At 39.8% G+C, this 16,741-nt stretch overlaps 1 protein-coding gene across 2 annotated transcripts in view; it reads left to right on the top strand.

Moving 5' to 3' along the window:
* RASEF (RAS and EF-hand domain containing) overlaps positions 1–16,741 on the top strand; it is a 63,416-nt gene extending 46,675 nt beyond the window's left edge. For both annotated transcript variants that reach the window (XM_011372041.2, XM_011372040.2), the window contains 8 exons: positions 1,116–1,350; positions 1,661–1,798; positions 1,915–2,062; positions 3,328–3,409; positions 4,641–4,755; positions 8,294–8,413; positions 9,867–9,943; positions 16,614–16,741. In XM_011372041.2, coding sequence (XP_011370343.2) covers positions 1,116–1,350; positions 1,661–1,798; positions 1,915–2,062; positions 3,328–3,409; positions 4,641–4,755; positions 8,294–8,413; positions 9,867–9,943; positions 16,614–16,719 — 1,021 coding nt within the window. In that variant the 3' untranslated portion in view covers positions 16,720–16,741. The remainder of the gene's footprint in view (positions 1–1,115; positions 1,351–1,660; positions 1,799–1,914; positions 2,063–3,327; positions 3,410–4,640; positions 4,756–8,293; positions 8,414–9,866; positions 9,944–16,613) is intronic.

Below are 16,741 nucleotides of genomic sequence, written 5' to 3'. Positions count from 1 at the left end.
TGAGACTGGTTTCCTTAGGTTCCTTACAGATCGACCTAACATCAATTTCAGAAGGAGAGTTTCAGAAATAATGAAACAACGAAAAACTTACACACACTCACACACACACACACACACACGCACACACACCCTACCCCTTGCTGTCTAGTAGATTGAGATTTGGTATGAGGTTCCTGTCCCAGGATAAAGACTTCATAATTGAACAACATATTTAGAGAGAGTATGGTGGTTAAATCATCTTTTCCCTTAATTTTAAACATTTGCTAAAGGCACCAAAATGTTTTTGACTTCTCAGACTTATATGGCTTAATTTTTTTATTTTAAGATCACCCTGTCTTTTCTAAGGATATCCATCTCTTATTATTTCTTGTATCTGGAGACTCATGTACTTTGCCCATTCTTCTTTTCTGATGAGATTGTGTATGTATGCCAACCACTGTGTGTGCCCAGTATGTAGTGGGGACTAAATAACTTGTCCTTTTTCACCATGTCGATTAGAAATATGACTCCCAGAAAGTTCGCCCTTATTTTGTCTTGGGCAACCCAAGAGAATGTATTCTTTTTCATGTGTCAGCCCTTTGATTATTTGAACAGAGAAACCAGTAAGATTTGAGCTGAGTACACTGAGCCATTTCTCATATGTGAGGGTTTTGAGTCTCACGTCATCATGCTTGCCTTTCCTATCCAGGTTCTTGGCATCCCTTTTAAGATCAGATGTTATCCAGAAATGGACATATTGTTCAGAATGTGGTCGGACTACATTAGAGCAAAAAGGTTCACGTGTTCTACATACAGTGTTCTTAATGCAACTTGAGATTGCGCTTACGTTCTGAAAACTGTAATTGTTTTTGTATCAGGAAATAAAGAAGGTGATTTAAAAAAACAAGTTCATTTATTAAAGATTTGATTTGAGTATCTTTATTGATTATTGCATAGAATGAACTGATATGGCTTTGAACATTTTATTTCCCCTGATGCTTAATCATGGAATACATTGTGGCTCTCGGCCAAAGAGAGAATGTCGGTCTTCTTGAATCCATTCTGTCTGACTACTGCTTGTGTAGTCTCGACCCTTGCGAACCCTCAGATAAAGCAGTCTTCTCCTTTACCCCCAGGTCTTCCCGCTCTTCCTACGTGGATGAGGACTGTGACTCGTTGGCTCTCTGTGATCCTATGCAGAGGATGAATTGTGAAGTTGACAGCCTGCCTGAGAGCTGCTTTGACAGTGGCTTGTCCACCCTGAGAGATTCCAACGAGTATGACTCGGAGGTGGAATACAAACACCAGAGGGCATTTCAGAGGTCACATGGCACTCAGGAGGGCTTTGCCGGTGATGCTTCAGACACAGATGTAAGTCCCAGAAATCACTACTTTCCCAGGCCTTATCTTCGCTGGAGCTCTGTCACCCTGTTTGATTTTTATCTGTCATGGGGATCAATTTTAAACATTATACATATGAAACGTAGTAGAATTTTTTCCTTCCTTTACCAAATTAGGGAGAAATTCTCATAGATTGCCATTTGCGGCCACTCTATTTCATAACATCATTGACTGTAGATTCAGCTGTATATTTTTCTTCTCTTTAATCTATGATGTATATGTGTAATGAGAAACTTTGTTTTTTAATAGCTAACTTTTTTTTTTTTTTAAAAAAAAACAGGTTCCTGATATAAAGGATGAGGAGACGTATGGTGCAGAAGGTATGGCTTCTGCCTTAGACTGGAAGCCTCAGGGGTCTGTTAGTGAAGGCAGCATCGTTGGCGTTTCAAGAAAGCCCATCTTGGCACTTTCACCCCAGGTAGGTATTCCTGAGACACTTTTATTCATGAACACTATTAACTTTCTATGCCATGTAACTTATTAGGAAGAAAACTGGCATTCCCTTTGTCACCCACTGTGGCTCTTTTTCCCTAGACAGACATGGTGGATGATAACCATAAATCTTCCAGCTCACAGAAGGCTTACAAGCTTGTGCTTGCTGGGGATGCTGCAGTGGGGAAGTCTAGTTTCCTCATGAGACTTTGCAAGAATGAATTTCGAGGAAACACAAGTGCCACCCTGGGTACGATTCCTTTTTCAGTTATTAATGGGGGAAAGGGCCTTCTTTAGCTTGATTTTATTTTCTTTAAGAATTATATACACAGATACACAAATCTCTTTCTCTCTCAATATCTCTTTTCTTTTTCTCTCTGTACGTGTGTGTGTCCTTGTTGACAGGATGGTCCTCCTCTGTTCTGGCTAAGTCTCAAATTTAGGAAAAGAAACCTCACAAAGGACAGAGGTATCTACTTAACCAATCAGATCAACCACACCAAGTTTAGAGCCTGAGGTGACCGATCCATTCATTCAGCAAACATTTCTGGAGTCCTGCTATGAGCCAAATACAGTTGTAGGTGTCAAGGATACACGATGAACAGAGACAACTAAATGTCAGCCCTCAAGGAACTTAGACCCAAAGGAGGAAAATGGATGAAAAACAAATAAAAAATATATGAGGTTTGAGGAGAGGTGTAGTTTTACACAGCGTGGCCAGGAAAGCTTTTCTGATAAGATGTCATTTAATGTTGATAAAGTGACATTATTGATGGCTAGTTTGCTATTATAGTCAAAATCATAGCTAGAGGTATGCTCCCCCCACTTGCTCTACAATGGTATTCAAGAGTGATCTCTTTCAGGACAAAGAAAGAAATAGTGTCCTGGTTTCCCAGGTTTGCATAATAATCAGTAAAGCGTTGGAGATATGCAAATTATCATTTATTTTTCTTCTTCATCTAAACGTTTGTATTTTGTTAACCATTAGAACAGTTTGATTACCCTCTTCACAACGGACGTCTTTGTAAATTTATGGTTCTCTGTCAGGCCCTTCAAGATAACAAAGCTGAAAGTTCACTTCAATTTGACTCATAAAAAGACTGCAGTTTTTGGTACAGTTGCTAGAGAGCATGTGTATGTACATGTCACATAAACATATACATGAATATATACGTACACACATATACACACATATTTATGTACATGCACACACACAGATATAACTGAGTTCATCTAATTACATGGACAAATAGAACATAAACTTTCCCTTTATCCACAGATTAAATATTTCCCCAAGTCAGCTGGCCTGCAGACGGTGCATCTGTGCACACATATGTGGTCTGACTTATAATTAGTAAGTGAAGGTCACTCTCCTTGAAGACCGTGTTCATTCCTCTCTACCTCACTGGGCTGTTTGCCTTATTGGCTTTTATTTCATCTGAAGTGGGCTTGAAGGTAAAAACCAGTGGAATTATTTACATCATGTTCTCCATGTTCTCTTGAATTCCTTTTCAGGAGTCGATTTTCAAATGAAAACTCTCATCGTAGATGGAGAGCGAACAGTTCTGCAGCTTTGGGATACTGCTGGTCAGGAGAGGCAAGTGCTTTTCATGATGCTTTGGGCTCTGCTTACGTTTGCACACACAAGCTTTGTAGGATGCCTGGCTTGCTTTTTTTAATTTTTATAATTATATAATTATAATAGACTATATAATTCTATTGTATATTAGAATTTCAGGAATACTCTTCCCCACGTCCTTTCCTCCTTCACTTATCTTGTCAGTTGTGTAAGAAGAGGATCTTAAACTTCCATTGAGCTCGTGTTCAGCTGAGAAAGAGAGTGCCCTCTCCTAACGGAGTTTAGATGAGACAGCACCCCTGAGTGCAGTGTCAGTGTGAAGAGCTACTTAGCTGGGGGACAAAAAATGGTAGAGTAGAGAACCCGTCAGTTCTCCTTCATTCAAAGGCAGAGGCACAAACTAAATAGCAGACTCGCGTCTGGTGACAGTATCTTACCTCACATTCATTGCCTGTGACCAGAGCATTAAGCATGGGTTTTAGTATTGCCCAAGTCTTTGGGAGCAGAATCTATCCAGTTGTTCAATAAGTAAATATGGGGTACCCACCTACCTCTGTACCAGGTACCATTTAGGCTACTAAGATTCAACAGTGAATAGACACAAATACCTGCCCACATGGAGCTCATATTCTCTAGCAGACTGGGAGCCTCAACACATTTAAAAATATTTGTGGTTGATGTAACTCCATTTAACATACTATAAAATATCACACTAGGTTTAGCATTAGGATGTACATGCCGAGGTCTGCTCCTCCCCTGGTGAATGCCCCACCCTTGTGTATGTAAAGCTTCTGGTACTCCTGGTGTTCCACAATGTTAGTTCTTCTTTCCCCCACCTACAGTACTACCCCCTCTCCCAGTTTTTCTCTAATGCGCATTTCTTCCATCCTTCTCTGTGTCCCACACGTGGGTTCTGGTAGCTTGCTGCCAAGACTGAAATTTTTAGAAATTATGCTTGCAACCTTGTCCTGGTTATGCTTTCGGGTTTATTGACATTCTTGGGATTGTTTGGTGGAGCAAATGATTGGCTTTTTAAAAATCAGTGTCCCAGATTCTCATTCTGTTACTTTTTAGTGGGTCATTCTAGGCCTTGGAGATGGCAATTTCATGGTGATATGTTGCCATCAGATTCTTATCAATTGGGGCTTAGTAGAGAAGATGAGAAAGAAGTGATCATAAAAGAGAAAGAATGAAGCAGCACCAAACTGACTGATTAGAACGGTTACCTAAGCGCTTTCCTCTTTTCCAGGTTCAGAAGTATTGCCAAGTCTTACTTTCGAAGGGCAGATGGTGTTTTGCTGCTGTACGATGTTACGTGTGAGAAAAGCTTTCTAAACGTACGAGAATGGGTAGATATGATTGAGGTAAGAAGTCAAAACAGAGAAACAGAAAATTACACAGGGCAGTTGCAGGCCATCTTCAAAAATGCTAGTGCTCTTCTTCATTGAAGTGAACGTGATATGAAGCCACTTATCCAAGCTATCAAGAAGAAATGGATGTCAGAGGCAGAGTTGCCAATGGCACTCGGCAGTATTGGTCTCTCTCAGTAGCTGGGCAAGTTCTCACAAAGCCAATGACATGACTAACAGAAACTTCTGGGAATAAAACTTCTGGGTTTTCTTAACAGATAAAATCAGAACCCCAGTAGAAACGAATAAAAATGCAGGTAACCTGAGAAGCGGCAGCTCTTTCAAACAAGAGCGTGGTATAGCTGGCATGTCATATGGTTGAGTGTGTAAGGGGCTTCCCCATGTACTAGAAGTACAGGTGAAACACCATCCAGTGTGAGCACATGTGAAGCCCAAATTCTATAGTGACTGTGTTCTTAGCCCTGGTAGTGATTTGTGTCTTTACATATCTCAAGTTACAACTGAAACACTGATTTGTATTTTTAGCATGTGTGACAACTGTCTGGTCTTTTTTTGATCAAATGAGATGGTGTTTTCACCTGAGGAGCTTTGAAATCCTTTCATTTCACATTCGATAATTTTTAAAAGTGGGAAATGATTTGACCACAGTTAGTGCCAGAAGTTATTAACCAACATAAAACTATAGTATAAGCTACAGTTCAGCATACTCTCTTTGGAAAAAACAAAAAACAAAAAAAACCAAAACTAGTGGCTAATACAAATTTTCAAGTAAGTCTATTATCTGTAATTTTTAACAGGCATTAAATGCAGGAGTAGCTAAACATAGAACTGATTACTCTGATCTCAAGTTTGCTTCTAGAGTCTTCAGTTAGACCTATTTCATGCCCTGTAAAAAACAGAATTAATATTCTCTTTCTAACTAAAGAAATAATATGAGAAGTGACATTGTAATTGGCAGTGATAAATGTGTATTTTAGTCTACTGAAATTTCATGACAATAAAAATGTTGACATTTATATAATATTTTTGTTTCGTAAAATTTTCCACATTATAGTCATCCCTGTAACATCTTAGAAAGGAAGAAACATAGTGTTATTTTCACTTATTATGAGAAACCTGAGGCATAGAAAGTATCTGACACTAGCTTATAGTTACTTAGAGGTTAGGGCTGGAACAGGGGCTAGAATTGGACCGCCTGATTCAACATAGTTGCTCCCTTGATAAAGCACCAGACTGAGCAGGAGATAACAAGAAGAAGCTTTTGAGGTCAAGGAAGGAATTCCTAGGTACAGTTAGTGCATAGAGGAGAAACATCTACTCCGTGGGAACAAATGGACCTCCATGCGATAAAGCAATGAATCTGGAGAATACTGGATAATCCCAACTAACTCAGACACATGAATATTTGAAATTATAGAAAAACTTTATTGTTGAAACTGTTGGACATAGTATTAATTTTAAGTCTTTGGATTATGCTCGAGAAAAGGAAGCATAAACAGCAAGGTAGTCCCAGTGTTGAAATAGCCCTTGGTGACCAGCCGTAGTATGTGCCAGGAGCCCCACTGTCATGATCTTCTGAGCACCTACACAGGGTAAATGACCTTTTCAGCTATCGGTAACACCTTTCACAGGATCTGAAGAGTAAGAAAACTGCATTTAAGATGAATTCTTGAATTTGTTATATAGAAAAAATTAGAGACCACTTAGCATTTGACTTTCATATTAGAAAAAAAATGAGCATGATAAACCTTTACCATGGGTCACCCTTTCCAATTTGAGGAATTCTATAGGGACAATTTATGTGGCTACTGTAAATATGGGTAGAAATTAATGATGTGATCATTGGGATAGGCCAGAGGATTGAGAAGTAGAATGTCAGTGGTGAATGGACCCTCTGAATTAATAATTAATACACTTTGATCGAAAACCACTGGGTTATAAAATCTTGTGATAAAATTAAGGGTAAAATAAAATTATGGCCATTAACTTATCTGTCGTGAATAATTCATTGATTGACTATTTGGGTAAATGTTGAATAGAGACATTTGAGACATGATCTCCTCCTGACTTTCACACATTCAAAAATATTTTGGGGTACCTCTGTGTAGGTGTTATATGGGTGCTTGGGATATATCTGTTAATAAAACAGAGCTTGTACTTTAGTGTAGGAGAGATAATAGCAACAAACAAATTAAATAAAATGATAGAAAGTGATAAATGTTATAGAAACAAAAGGCAGGGCAGTGGGCTGCAGTTTTCATTAGTGTGGTTAGGGCAGCCTCACGAGAAGGTGATATTTGAGTCAAGACTTGAAGGAGGTATTTACCTGTGTGACTTTGGGAAGTCATTTAGATGCTCAGATTCTTGGTTTACTTAAGTGAATATTTGATTAGTGGCTTCCAAATGACGTCCCCTTAGATCCTGAGCAGACTGCCAAAGAACACAATTAATTAACACATTGATGGGCGGTTCGGGTAGGTTTGGGGAGGGCCTTTTACTCCCTTCTCTCCTCCACTCTTACCACACTCTGATACCTCCAGTTAGAGGAAAATGGTCTGAAGAGAAAGGAAGTCAAATGTAATGTCGTTATTTTTGAGGCTCTTGATCCTGTATCAGATACAGCACCAAACTGAGTGAGAATCTGGGTGTCTTTAGGCACAACAAAGAGTAAGCTCCACATACCTTAGCCAGGTCTGCTGCTTCTCTTGTTCAGGAACCAGGAACCTGTTTTCCTGTGCTAGCCAGGTTATCTTCTCCTGTTCTCATCAGAGCCTGCTGAGGTGGCACATGCCTTTACTGATCCCTCCATTTTAGAGATAGGGAAATTGAGGCAGAAAAATGAGACTCACCTGGTTTCACACAGTCTGTGTACAGCGAGGGGGTTCGAGGGGTCCGGTATCTAACTCAGCTCTGCCCTTCACATCACATATTCCGCCAGCTCCGCTGAGAATGTGAGATGGTGTGACAGTTTGAATATGCTATTTTGGAAGCGTTATCCTTAGAAGATGTTACTTTTAATGATTTGTAGTTGACTCCTCCTAAGAAAAATGTTACTTTGCTTTTGTCGTTAATCAGATAGCAGTGAGTATGGGACACTTTCAAACTCCATTTTGGTCCCATCATAGCTGAGGGATACTTGTGTGTTTTGTATCTGGGATAATGAAGTTGACTTGTAATCACTGTTGCTTGGAGGCAAAGTTGTGGAAAATGAGGTTTTTACCACTGTCAAATGCAATCCTGTGGTCATGCTTTCCTGAGTTTATACAGGTTTGTATAGTATGAAGGGGGATGCAGGCAGTTTGGACCCTGGCCTGGGCCCTTACCAGTTTCCATGTAACCTCTTTGAGTTTCAGTGTTCTTACCTGGCAATGGGAAAATGTTTGCCCCTTTTTAGAGATTTTAAGGTTAAAAGATATTATCAGTGCATCATGTGGTACACAAGGGGCATTCAGAAATGATACCTACAGCCATCATTGTTGTCACTTGTCCAACATTTGATGTATGCACACTTTTTTTCTTTTCTTTCTGGTAGGATGCAACCCGTGAGAGTATTCCTATCATGTTGGTAGGAAACAAGGCTGATCTTCGTGACACTGCTGCTGCTGAGGGACAAAAATGTGTCCCAGGATACTTTGGAGAAAAACTGGCAATGGTAAGAGTGAGAATGGTTCCAAATTGGAAAAGGTCTTTCACTTTTGTCTACTTGCGCTTAAGAGGTTCTCTGACAATTCTCCACCCTGTTCAGTGGGGCTTCAGGCCTTGTTATGCAGGCAGGACTCCAAGTGTCCCTTACCCTTCATGAGTATAAGGGTTAAATCCCTCATAGAACTAAAACGGCCCCTGGTCATTTCCCCGCACTGATTATCACTGACAAAGAGGAGCCAGAACTGGCCCGTCTTCCTCTTCACTCTCACCTAGTTCCTGGAATCCTTCTCTAGTCCTAGAATCTAGCTAAAGGAAGAAGAATGGGCGTCCTATTTTGAAAAGATGGGTTTGGTTCCAGAGAATTACAGTGCCAAGGGGCAGAAGATAGTGCCTGGGTAGAAGAGACTCGGAAGACTTGTTTTTTTTGGAAAATTTATGTTCAGTTGGAATAGTCTACAGTTATTTTTGGTTATGCGTTTTTGTACAGCAAATGGAGCTCATTCCTGCTTAGAATACTATTGTGGGCAGTGTTTACCCTCCTGTTATGATCACTGTGTCAGAGTGCTATGCGACCCTCTTCTGACTTGTCCTGCCCTATATGGAATCAGATTTATCTTGAGTCAGCCAAGAAGTCCATACCGTAACAGTCTGATTTAACGTTGCTGTCATTGTTGTCTATCATCAGCACCATGAAAGGACTTCTATGTAGAATATACATGTAAACTTTAAACAGAAGTTTGAATTTCACTATGTTAAGTTAGGAAATCTCTCTCATTTTAAATTCAGAACTGTGAACCAAATATAATAAGCATAAAAACTAGGCAATGAATGCAGAAAAGATTCATTCAACACATATTTAATTGTCTCCACCATGTGACAAGCACTTCATTGTGTGCTGAGCAAAGAGTAGGGAACAAAATAGACAGTCCTTATCCTCATGTAGTTTATTGTCCGAGGGACACAGACGTTAAACACATGTAATCCGCATGTCAGACTCTGTCCCGCATGTCCCCCTAGAGATTTCATAATTCCTGGACACATGCCAGTTTTTTTTTCCCTCCCCACAATTTCTTAGCATTTCCCAGGGTTACTTATTTATGCATCTCACCACTTATGCATCCTCAAAGATACTCTGTATTTCACCTTATAACATCTGTCTGTAGAACTCAGTAGCAGCACTACTCGTTTTCATTTTATGGTTTTTAGAGATTTTTTTATGGATTTGGGGACTTGTGGGTAAAGGTCCCACTGCGGATTCCTTCCCTACTGTTTGGTTTCTCTCTTTCTTCCTGCTCTAGAGCAGCCATCGCATCTTTTCTGTATCTTATGCACGACCGTGTAACCTACACCCAGGCCTGCAGCACACACAGTTCTTTCCTAATGGAAATATTTTTATTTTGTTGATTTATAAGCTAAAATTTCAGGAAGTGTTATTTAGTGGTGTCTATTTCTTTCTGCAGACCTACGGGGCATTATTCTGTGAAACAAGTGCCAAAGACGGTTCAAATATAGTGGAAGCTGTTCTCCATCTTGCCCGGTAAAGTTTGTCTCATATTTGGAAAACTGGAAGTAGGGTTGAATTTTCACTTAGTTGCTGCATATGTCAAATTTCTTGACCATCACATGAATATACATTGGAAAACACTGTCTTGTCTTTCAGTAGTGGTTAGAGAAACAAACATGGATTTTATAAAAACCGATACTGCTGCTTGTTCACTGTAAACATGGGCAAAATACTTTTACTGCCAGAACAAAGCAGGTGCACCCAAGGTAGTGCTGACCTTTCTGGAAAATGTCACCACAAAGCTAATAGTTAACTTATTTGAATCATTTCCAGGAATGAGATTTTAAATACAAGAGACTATTATGAATATAACTATTACGACATTTTCCAGGGTAAAGGAAATAAAACATCAGTAAAATTATGTGTCATGCCAGTTGGAAGCACTTTGTTAAAATTATTACCCAGATAATCATTAAGCTAAAGCAATGGTGTTAATAATAAATAACATTTCGGGATGTAGATCAGAATAAGAAATTGCATCATTGAGGAGTTTGGATATAAATGTGTTTTAATCCTTAGAGTATTCTTAGGAAATAACAACATTATCTATTAGACTTAATCTATTCTGCCTGGTTTTCTGCCACAAATGAAAAGATGATTTATTATTGGCCTAACAGGATTAAATATCCAAAAAAAGAAAAATAAAGAAGAATAAAAATATGTATGTTGCCAATGATCTTTAATTGCTGACAAAGCAAAGACATAATTTTAGGCATAGTGCTTAGACATAATATAGTGCTTTTCCTCATCACTTGTGAGGTTTTACAAGAATCTTAACTTGAGTATGATAATTGGCCTCTTCTGCTAGTATACGTTGACAGTTAAAATACTTTGCAGTGTTTTAAATGCTGCTTTTCTGTTAACTAACTTGATGTTTATAGTGCTTATTAGAATAGAATTCTATTAATCGAAGGCGTGGACTGGGGCCTTGGCAGAGACTGTGGCTCTCACTTGAGAGAATCAGGGAATGGGCCCCAGAACCTTAGGTGGCCTGTGTGGCATTAGTTTGTGGCAGGCCTTGGAAGATGCCTTGAGCTTAAAATCAGAGTTGTTGAACATTACCTCCTTTGACATCCGTCCAAGAGAGAGAGCCACCTCCCACTACCACACTGGAAATCATTTTTGTTTAGAGCAAAAACAGTGCTAACTTTGAGTATGACCTAAAACAGGTAAAAAAATAAATAAGTAAAATAAAATAAAGCAAACATTTAAACATGTATAAATTCAAGTGAATTATATAATTTTTGCTTGTGATTAGTAGAATAATTGTGGGCTAATATCACATTTGTCAAATAAGAGCCAAAATAAAACCTTCATAGATTAGGTAAAATAATGGATTCCATACACCTGTGGGTGCACAGCCATTTTGGTCAAACAAGATACATTCAGTAAATGGGGAAGGGGGGAGTTTCAGTGAAGTGGACTGAAGATGGAGTAATTGCTGAATTGGTCAGTGCGTTCACTTTTTTCAGATGGTTGTGTGGGTGTTTCATTCAAATGTACATGAGACTTCCTGGATGGGAATGATGTGCCTGGTGAGGTACATGGGTGTGGGAAGGATCTGCAGGTCTTTAGAGCATCATTGGTCCCAAGGCTGGACAGGAGCTCAGGGCTGCCGTGGGCAGTGCAGTGCTGAATTGCTGCTCCATCTGAGCAGGAAAGGATGCTGCAGGTCAGGCCCTCTGCGTGGCTGTTGGCTGCTGCCCAGGGTGTTGAAGGATTGTGGTATCAGGAGGCTCAAAGTCGAACCTTAAATCTACCCCTGAATAGCTGCGAAGTCTTGAACAAGTCCCTGTCTTCCTTTAGGCATCTCTAAACTGTAAAATAACAGAGGAGGCTGAACAGTGATCTCTAACGCCCTTTCTAGCTCTGAAAGTGTGGTTCTCTATGTAACAGCCTGTACTCCACTGAATAACGTAATAGTTATTTGATGCTGACTTGTCTTGTAGAGTCATGTTAAAGTTAAATGACTCCATATTGCCATGGTCACACCCAGAGTGCAGAATCGATTTTCTTTATTATATCATAAAGATGGGAGAGGCTGTAAGCCTCCTGTCCCCATCTGCTCCTGCCAGTGTATTGAGTCAGCCAAGCAGCAGCCCTGTTTATATGGTGGAGCTTCCACCAGGCCTGGGTTTGTTTACATAAAACACTTGTGTGCACAGGCATTTTGATAACGAGGGCACTTCTTGTGAATCATTTATTAAGAAGTCAAGAAGTCGTTTTTATTTTATTTTTTATTTATTTTTTTATTGTTGTTACTGCATTATGGCTGGTTTGAGGTCTCTAATCATGTTAGCAGTTTGTTAAATATGAAAATTATAAAGAAAGCAAATATATAAAAACTTCAGTTTGCTTTATACTCTACCTCCTGATTTACTTGTCAAAGTACCTAAGTCTTAAAAGGAAACAGTATAGTCTCCACAGGTAATGCAAAACATGTAAGTTCTTGATTTAGAGCTTGTAAGATAGATAATTCCCAACACAGTTCCTTTCACACCATGTCATATCATAAAACTTGAACTAGATGGGTTTATGGATATGCACTGTCTGAAGGATTCATTTTTGAAGGGAGGCCGTAAATGTTTGCGTAACCACCTGAACTGCTCAGCTTTTTCTTGGAAAACCTCTCAATCCCAGGAAAAGTTTTTCTTAGAAATGCAATTTCCCTCTAGTGCTGATAGGCCATTCATCACAACCATTGTCCATTGGTAAGTGAATTTGCCATCTCCAGAACCACAGGCTTTAAACATTTTGCCATTGATTCAAATTCAACAGCCATTTCAATTGCTCAATGGCCTGAAATTTGATAAAAATGTGGAAAGCTCAGGCTGATGTTATCAGTCTGGTGCAATTACTGAGCCCTTTGGGCGAAAATCTTTTCCTAAGATTGAGTCATTTAAAATGTGGTTGTTAAGCAAATGGTAGTTTTTGGTGAGATAATTTAATTTTCCCAACCTTAAACCTGTTTTAGATGTTTGGGATTATATCTTTCTAATTTCCTTAAAATGAGACATGCCTACATTTTTGGTGGATTAAAGAAACTGAAGGCCAGATGAATGATGTGGATACCTATTTTGCTCCCTTATTTGCTTTCAGGTTCAATAATGCACGTATTATAATGAGCACTCAGCATAAGAAAGCCCTGCACATGGTTCAGTAGAGATATCAAGGGAATGTGAGACAGGCTGTGCAATTTAATGTTAGAGAAAAAATAAAAAAAGCGTATGACCAGGCAGCCATATAATATGTAGCTGATAGAGGCCACTGGACCTCCCAGAAGGGAGAGATGTCATTTGCCTTATGAGGATGCTGTGTTTATTATACCCATTGTACAGATAAGAAAATTGAGAATTAGAGTGATTAATCACCTTACTCAAAGTGACACAGCTACTAAGTGGCAAAATTGGGACTTTTCACTATTAATCTGAATCATTGGATTGCTATTTAAATGTTGGTAATTTTAGGATTTCATTCTGCATTCTCTTCCTCTTTACTCTCTTTCTGCCTAATATCTTCCATCCTCATGGTTTCTGGAACTGTTTCTAGCTGGTGACTTCCAATTTGTATATTTTCAACCCCCACTTCTTTTTGATTCTATAACCATATTCCCACCCAACAACTGGAAATTCTGTAGGCGTAACTGACCCAACATATTCTAAGGTATTAAGTTTTCTTTAAAGTCATTTCTCATTCTATATTCCCCTTCTCAGGAAACTACCAAAATTATAATTAAAAATGGTAAATTGGAGTCAATATTAACTCCTCCCAATCTTCCTTCATCATCTTCCTCTAGTGAGTTCTGGGGCTCTGTTCATTCAGTGACCTCTCTGTAGTCTGTCCTGAATCTGTCCATATTTTCATTTGTTCATATTTTCAGTCATTTTCCTTCCCTCCCTCTCTCTCTCATTCTCTCTCTTCTCCCTTTCTCTCCTCTTTTCTCTCTCTTCCATCTCCTCCTTCTTTTCTCTCTTTCCCTTCTCTCCCTCTGCTTTGCTTCAGGCTTGAGAATTTATTGTGTGGGAATTTCCTGCCTTTGCAGGAGGCACCTAAGTTTCTGCTTCAGCATTTCTCCAACATCAGATTATCCTCTACCCTGTAATCAGGGTAATTTTTAAAAATAAAAATGCAATTAATACTTATTCTCTTGCTTACACCCCCACACTGGTGTCCTACCTACAGCATAGAGTGTGAGCTCCTTAGCACGTGGCTTAGTCTCTCGTAGCCTGACCTGACCTACCATTCCGATTGTATCTCTTACCTTGCTTCCCAAACCAATGATAATCTATAGACGTAGCAAACTTTGTTTCCAGTGGTGGCCCAGCTCTTCTGTGCCTCTTTGCCTTTGTGCATGCTATTCCCTGCACCTGGAATCTCCTTTCCTCATTAACTGAAGGTGAATTCCTATTCTATCAAGAGGTCACTCTGCTTTCGAAGTCTCCATGAAGCACCATCTCCATAAGGCCTGCCTTCCCTGCACCTAGCACACTGCGGTGCACCCTCTGTGTTCCTGCAGCACACTGTGCGTGTGTGGTAGCTGCTCTCTCGGGACCTGGTAATGATTTATTTAGACTCCTGACTCTGCCTCAAAGCTCACTAATTGAGGATCCCAGAGCTGGGCATAAATTGGATATTTGTTGAATGACCTAATGATGGAGATTTTGCAATTGCAAGTTGTATTAGTCTTACGTTGTTGCTGTAACAAATTCCCACTAACCTAGTAGTTTAAGCAGTGAAAATATATCTTACATTTCTGGAGGTCAGAAGTCTGAAATGAGTCTTACAGGGTCTTAGGGACTGAATTGTGTTTCTTCTTTTTTTTTTTCCTGTTTCCTCATCTGTGAAGTGAGGGTAATAATGCTGACCTGTCACTTGTCACCTGTCATGGGTGTGTGTGTGTGTGTGTTGTGGTGTGTATTAAATAAGAAAAATATGAAAACGTGTAGCATAGTGTTTATTAGCTGGCCTTCAGTAAGAATTATTTTCTCTTTTTTTCCTGCTCACAGTGCAGTGGTTTTCAAAAGTTAACACCTATCAGCACCTTCAGGAGCTGTGCTGACCAAATTGGTAGCCACTAGCCACCTGAAGTATGGCTAATCCAAATTGAGATGTGCTGTATATATTAAATACTATAAAAATTGTAATGTAGCTCATTAATATTTTTATTGATAACATGCTGAAATGATATTTTCATTCTACTGAGTTAAATATATTAAAATAAATTTCACCTCTTTCGCGTTACATTTTTTTAGTGTAGCTACTAAAAAATTTTAAATTACATATGTGGGTTACATTTTATTGCCGTTGAGCAGCATTGCTGTAGTGAGAACTTGCTGAGTGCCGTATCTACCACTCTATAACAAACAGTTTCATTCGTCTACTGCTCTGGAACAAAGCACCCCAAAACTTAGTTGCCTAAAACAATACCCCCTTTGTATTTTTTGAGATGACCAGAATTGGCTTCACTCTGTTGGAAGGTTCCTCGGTGTCTCCCACGTTTGCAGTCAGATGGCTGCTGGGCTATCTCAGGCTGGACGTCTGCCATCAGGGTGCGCTGCCTCGCGTCTGCCACCAGGGTGCGCTGCCTCGCGTTCTCTCATCTCCCATGGCTCCTTTGCTGGCCTCTCCCCCTGGACAGTTTAAATGGCAGCTCAAAGCGGCCAGGCCTTATTGACGCCTGGCTGGGTAGTCACAGCATGCCGTTTCCGTGGTGTTCCGTTGGCCTGAGCAGTCACAGAGCCGGTCCTGACCAAGGGAGTGGTGCACGGGCTCTATCTCTTACTGGGGGAGCACTAGGCACTGACAGGGAAGGGTGGAATTGTTTGGGGATGTCTTGGGAACTAGCTATCACACTCCCCTCACCCATAGAGATTGTCATTCAGCTTATCTAAAGTAAGACTTCAGGATCTGATATTTCACAAGCATCCTCAGGGGCTGCACTTGGAAGGACACTTGAGATCATGGAGATCTTTTGTTAGTGTTTCCTCTAACAGTTAATTCTAAAAGAAATTTAGGAAGATGCTAAAGGAAGGTTTTTTTTGCTTTTTGTTTTTTTTTTGGTGGATTTTAACCATTGTCACTTTCAGGATCATGTATAATTAAAGAATGCTTATAAAGTCATCATTGCTTTTGTTAATGTCAGCAAGCATTGGCTGAGGATGGAGCCATGATCCAGATTGTTAAGAGTGAGCTGTGTGTGTGGCACACTATAAAGCATGTGAAACCACAGGAGAGAGCAAGAGGAGTCTGTGTACATATGTGTGTACACATGTGTATATGTACCTGTGCATGTGCATCTGCATGCATGCCTGAGTGTAGGGCCTGGTGCTCAGAATGCAGGTGCTGGAGCCAGTCTGCAGGGTTTGAATCCCAGCTCTGCCCCTTCTCCAGCTGTGTGACTGAAGGGGATTTCTCATATATAAAATATAAAATGGGGCACAACAATTCCTATGGTTTTTGTGAGGATTAAATAAGTTAACACCTATAAAGCATTTGCAACAATGTCTGGATGGCACATGGCAAGTGCTCAGCAGTGCTGTTTTTGTTACTATGGAGCCATTTGTGGTTTAATTTTGTACCTGAGTAATCCCCCTCTATCTCTACCTCTACCTCTGTCTCTACCTCTATCTCTCTCTTTCTCCAGGGAAGTGAAAAAAAGAACTGATGAGGATAACAGCAAATCCATTACCAATCTGACTGGGAGCAGTTCCAAACAGTCAACCCACATGAAGAATTGTTGCAAGGGTTAAAGCAAAAAACATCCTTGGCCTC

Source organism: Pteropus vampyrus, unplaced genomic scaffold (genome assembly GCF_000151845.1).
Source record: "Pteropus vampyrus isolate Shadow unplaced genomic scaffold, Pvam_2.0 Scaffold199, whole genome shotgun sequence".
Taxonomy (NCBI): Eukaryota; Metazoa; Chordata; class Mammalia; order Chiroptera; family Pteropodidae; genus Pteropus; species Pteropus vampyrus.
This window is presented reverse-complemented; position numbering and strand designations above follow the sequence as displayed.